This window comes from Musa acuminata, chromosome BXJ1-9, assembly GCF_036884655.1.
Source record: "Musa acuminata AAA Group cultivar baxijiao chromosome BXJ1-9, Cavendish_Baxijiao_AAA, whole genome shotgun sequence".
NCBI classification, from domain to species: domain Eukaryota; kingdom Viridiplantae; phylum Streptophyta; class Magnoliopsida; order Zingiberales; family Musaceae; genus Musa; species Musa acuminata.
In genome coordinates this window covers 40,720,546-40,726,102 of record NC_088335.1, presented here as the reverse complement: position 1 = coordinate 40,726,102, position 5,557 = coordinate 40,720,546, and the positions used below count along the sequence as shown (strand labels likewise).

At 46.6% G+C, this 5,557-nt stretch overlaps 1 protein-coding gene across 1 annotated transcript; it reads left to right on the top strand.

Moving 5' to 3' along the window:
• Positions 1-1,836: 1,836 nt before the first annotated feature.
• On the top strand, positions 1,837-4,978 carry LOC103998584 (uncharacterized). The gene has a single exon (XM_009420085.3). It carries the CDS (start codon positions 2,403-2,405, stop codon positions 4,551-4,553), a length of 2,151 nt encoding a protein of 716 aa, XP_009418360.2. The 5' UTR covers positions 1,837-2,402; the 3' UTR covers positions 4,554-4,978.
• The last annotated feature ends 579 nt before the right edge of the window (positions 4,979-5,557 follow it).

Below are 5,557 nucleotides of genomic sequence, written 5' to 3'. Positions count from 1 at the left end.
TTAACATATTCGGTAGGTAAACATAGGTTTATACCTTTTCTTTTTTTTCATAATTAATCTTTTTGATTCACTTAATTTTTTTCGTGAATCTTGAATTCAATACTATACAATGTGATGGATCTGAGTACAATCGATCGCGATTAACATACATTAGATTCGATACTAAGCAATAACCATTCAAACCACTGGTCCAATCGATAAACCAATAATTCAAGGCTTACATTGATGTTTAGTTTGGGTCTTATAGCTATCATTATTAGTAAAGTCGTAGACAATTAGGAAAGGAAAAAAAAATTGACAACTTATGAGAAAAAGGAAAACACACGAATTATGGGAAATTAGAGGAAGGAATTGTATGAAATCATGAAAGATGGGGGAGCCTTCACACCCTCTTTGATGGAAGCCAATGGAGGGAGACGTCTTTTGTAGCGACATAATTTGAAGTTGCACATGATGCAAGTTGGGATGCTTTTACCCAAATATGCTTTTTTATGTTATGTTTGATCATTTAGTCAAAAAGAAAATTATGTGAAATGCATATGGTATGTGAATAGGGTATTTAGTTATCGAATTTGTACACGAACGACATTACTTGCACAGGCTTTTTCTTATATTTTCTACCTTTTTTCTTGTACCATGTTGGAGTGTTTCCTTCTACTTCTTCGATTTACGTGTTGATATTTCTTTTTTTTATTATTTTTCTATAGTTTCTTATAATGATGATTACTACTGTTTCGGACAGACTTAAGGACTGTAATCATAAGACATGCATGCTATAAATTATTTCTTATGTGTTGATGATATATAAATTATTTGCCTCTGGACACATGTAATAGCAAAGCCATATTATATATGTACGTATGGAGTGTCAAAAAATTCCTCCCTCCAAGAGGTACCAACAACACTTGTCTCTTTACGTTTTGTACTCACAACATGTGTTCATGGCATCATGACTTCGATTTCAGCTTACTTTTTTTGTTAGCTCATGCACATATAATTGTTTAGGTTATCACCCGACCATCATGTTCGTATCATGTACACCCCCAAAAGAGGATTTGATGCAGAAAAGTAAGGTGGCCTTTCTTTGGGGACTTAGTTTTACCATTTGCCTTTTTCCAGCAATTGTTTATAACCTCACTGTGGCACTCTCATATCTAATCATTTGTTTTCTAGAATTTAGCTTTAAGTAATCACATTCCTTGTCTGACCACTGTTGCTTTCCTTTCTTTTCTGCCTATGCTTGTGTTGAATTGGTACATCATAATGTTTAGTGAACTCATCACAATTTTGCTTTTCATTTTGCCAATTCCTTGTACTAATACCATAATTCAGAAATTATTTATGCATATCCATATGTATATTTAGTGTCAAAACACACAAGTTGTGAGGGATCACCATAATAAATTTGAATATTAGTATCAAATCTTCTTATGAGAAGAATATGAGGATCACAAGTAGGCAGTTCTTCATGGATATGCTAATATTGTAAGTACAGTAATACTTTGGGAGATTGGCCCATGGTTTGGTGGAGTAACCATGGAAGACAGGGAGAAGTAAAGCCGAGTTGCTGCTGTTCATCAAACATGTGAACAGTGTTGAGCTCAAGCCTCAAGCCTCAAGCCTCAAGCCTCAAGCCTCAAGGCTGGGCATGAATCAGAAGATTGAATTGGGGACGAAGCTTGCCACCTTTCCCAGCTGCAAGTGCCAAAAGTCCAGCGATGTATATAAATCCAGAGGGTATCCTCCCCAAATCTTGCTGCTGGAGATTTAGCTGCAGCTTACGAGCAGCGTGTACGTCTGCTTTAGTGCATCTGATGCATGCAGTACCCGAGCAAGGCTGCTCACTTTACCTGCTACCACTAGTAAACACAGTTCAGCACACCCCTATGTTTGCAGAGGCATCCCTTTTGCGAGACTAGTCAAAGCTTCCTCACAACTACAGTCGAAAATGACTGGCACATGGCCTTAAATTCCAAGCTCTCACCTTTTCATCTCGTCCTCCTCCTCCGCCTCTCTCACCTTCTTCTGCATCCTTCGCCTTTTCCTAACCTTCTATCCAGGTCGTTGAGTCTGTTCTCCCGAGTTTTCTTGCATTGTTTGTGTTGCTGGAGTTGACATGGTTTGGTGACTGGAATACATCCCCCCTTTGCGCAGAGAAGATAAATGGAGGTCTCGATATGACCCGGACACCCAAAACCCCGTCGCCGTACGCAGGAACGTAGTGAATACTGGGTGGCTGCATCGGGTCGCCGGTTCAACGCATGGGCGGCACTGATTGCACCTCCTGCTTACGGGGCGGCCTTCTCCTCCAGCGGACTTGATTGATACGCCTTGGCGGTTTGCGTTGGTGATATTATATATAGAGAGGTCGGAGTGGAAGAGTGAAAGAGAGGGAGGCTTGGATGGAGGCGGGGGCGCAGGAGTCCGTCGGCGGTGGAGGGGCGGGCGAGGACGTCACCGTCAGGGCGGCACGGAAGCGGTTCGAGCGGCTCTTGGCGGTAAGATGCAAGGCGATGAAGGGGAAGGGTGCGTGGTACTGGGCCCACCTGGAGCCTGTCATGGTGGCGGACGCGGGGTCGGGGAACCCCGCGGTGGCGAAGCTCCGGTGTTCACTCTGCGCTGCGCTCTTCTCCGCGTCCAACCCCTCCCGCACCGCCTCCGAGCACCTCAAGCGCGGCGCCTGCCCCAACTTCTCTTCCCCCTCTTCCGCCACCCCCACCCCCTCCCTTGCCGCGGCCTCCGCCGCTGTCGACCCCGTTCCCATCTCCTCGCTCCCCCCGCCCTCCCCCCGCCTCCGCCCTCATTATCCGCCCTCGCGGAGGCGCTCCATCCCTGCACCGACGCCACCCAGGCCGCCCCTCGTTCTTTCCGGCGGCAAGGAGGACCTCGTCGCGCTGGCGAGGCTGGAGGACAGCGTGAAGAAGCTGAAGAGCCCCTTGGCCTCCCCGGCCGCCGCCCTCCCTAAACCCCAGGCTGACGCCGCCCTCACCCTGCTCGCCGACTGGCTCCTCGAATACGGCGGCGCCGTCTCCCCCTCCGCGCTCGACCACCCAAAGTTCCAATCTTTTCTCAACCAGGTCGGCCTTTCTTCTATTTCACCTTGCCAACTGGTCTTATCCCACCTCGAAGCTCGATATCTCGAGGTCCTGTCGGACTCCGAGGACAGAATCCGCGACGCTGCCTTCTTCCAGCTCGCTTCCGATGGCTGGAAGTCGTCAGCCACGTCTTCGGAGCATACGCTGGTGAGCTTCGTGGCGAACCTCCCCAACGGGTCGACATTGTTCCATCGGTCGTTGCTGACCACCGGAGGAGCCCCTTCCGACTATGCCGAGGAGGTCCTGTGGGATGTCGTCGCCAGGCTGTGCGGTGGTCTCGTCGACCGGTGCGCCGGCATCATCGCCGACCGCTTCAACAAGAAGGCCCTTCTGAACCTTGAGAGCCGTAACCAAAGAATGGTGAATCTCTCCTGCCAACTCCAGGCCTTCAACAGCTTGATCAAGGACTTCGCCCATCAACTCCCCCTCTTCGCGAAGGTCTCCGCTAATTGCTTGAAGCTGGCCAACTTCGTGAACAATCAGTCTCAAGTTAGAAGCATCTTTCTCAAGTACCAGCTCGAGGAACATGGGCACTCCCGCCTTCTGAGGAGCCATTGCAGCACCGGCCTCGCTGTGGTGGAGGATGTCACGGAGTTTGCTCGTCCGATCCAGATGGCTGTCCTCGACGAGGACTACAAGGTTGTCTGTCTCGAGGAGCCATCTGCGAGAGAAATGGCGGAGCTGATTCAAGATGGTGGATTTTGGACTGAGCTGGAGGCAGTTCATTCGTTGGTTAGCTTGGTTAAGGCCATGGCTCGAGAAATAGAGATGGAGAGGCCATTGATTGGGCAATGCCTGCCGCTGTGGGATGAGCTGCGGTCGAAGCTCGGAGACTGGAGGACCAAGTATGGCATCGACGGTGGGCTCGTCGACAACGTGATCGACCAAAGGTTCAAGAAGAACTACCACCCGGCATGGTCGGCAGCATTCGTGCTGGATCCGCTTTTCTTGATCAAGGACACCAGCGGGAAGTACCTCCCACCTTTCAAGTGCTTGTCGCCGGAGCAGGACAAGGATGTGGACAAGCTAATCATGCGATTGGTGTCGCCGGAAGAAGCCCATGTCGCGCTGATGGAGCTGATGAAATGGAGGTCGGAGGGATTGGATCCGCTTTACGCGCAGGCCGTGCAGGTAAAACAGCATGACCCATCGACCGGGAAGATGAGGAATGCCAACCCACAGAGTCGCAGGCTGGTGTGGGAGACATGTTTGACTGAATTCAAATGCCTTCAGAAAGTGGCTGTGAGGCTCATTTTCCTTCACGCCACTTCCGGTGAACTCAAGCACAACTCAACATTGATCCGGTGGATGTGTACGCATGCACAATCAAGAGCTGCACAGAAGATGGCTTTTCTCACAGTGCACTCAAAGATCGGAAGGAGGGATTTCTTGAGCGACGAGGAGAAGGATGCAGAACTCTTTAACATGGCTGAAAACGAGGATGCCTCCGCAGCGTAACATCTCTCTTCTGGAATAATTTTTCTCTCTTTTTTTTTTTTGTTTATGTTGCTGAGTGTAGATTAGGATTGTAGGAATGTTGATTCTTTGCTTGAATTCTCTAGCCCTTACCTGTTCTTCTAACACTTGCTCATTAGTTTGCTTGGGGTGGAGTAAGGGCACAAAGATCTATTAAATATTTATTCAGGGGAGTATAATCTTCCAAGCTGATGAGTTTGCAGAAGGAAAAGTCTCTTGTGTTTGTTAGACAGAGATGTTTATAAATAGAAAGAGGGAGAATGAAGTAAAGTTTTGGTACTGATTATATTTTGGCACTTGATTCATTTTCTTTCTCCTCTTTGTGTTACTTTTTGAAGTTGGAATTTCATAGTTCAATGTAGCAATTCTATGATTCATGTCATATAATGTTCTTTAGTCAGGTACAAAGAAATAAATTCATAGGGAATGTGATCATTCCTAAGCCTGTTGTCCACAAGTGTTTTCTGTGATGTTGTCTATACTCCAATTCTATCATTTAATAGAGCCTCCAGTGCTATGTTCAAATTATAATAGTAGTAAGAATTGTTGCTACCTGCTGTGAAAGTTAATTTAGTTATCTGTTTCAATCTTCTGGATTCCCTTTGTTCATCATGATGATCTATTAATCAAGAGTGAGACTTTATTCTACTCTTACTGTGATGGGATGCAATCAGTGGTGTCACAAATGATCATGTTGTGCAATTGAAGAAAAAAAGAAACTAGTATTCAATAGCATGTCTACTATCAAATGTTGGAGTGGCAATGACAGTTTACCTTCTCAAACAATTTTAAATGAGTTATCTGAAGCTGATATCTATGTCAATTGGAGCTTACAAAACTTAGCAATCAGATCACATATTGTTGCACCTCATACATGTTTCTCATTAAATTTCTAATTGACAACAAGCATGACACTGATCTCCCAAACCAGATGCATCCAATTCTGTGTGACATCACAGATTTGGTTTGCTTTTCTCCCCCACACC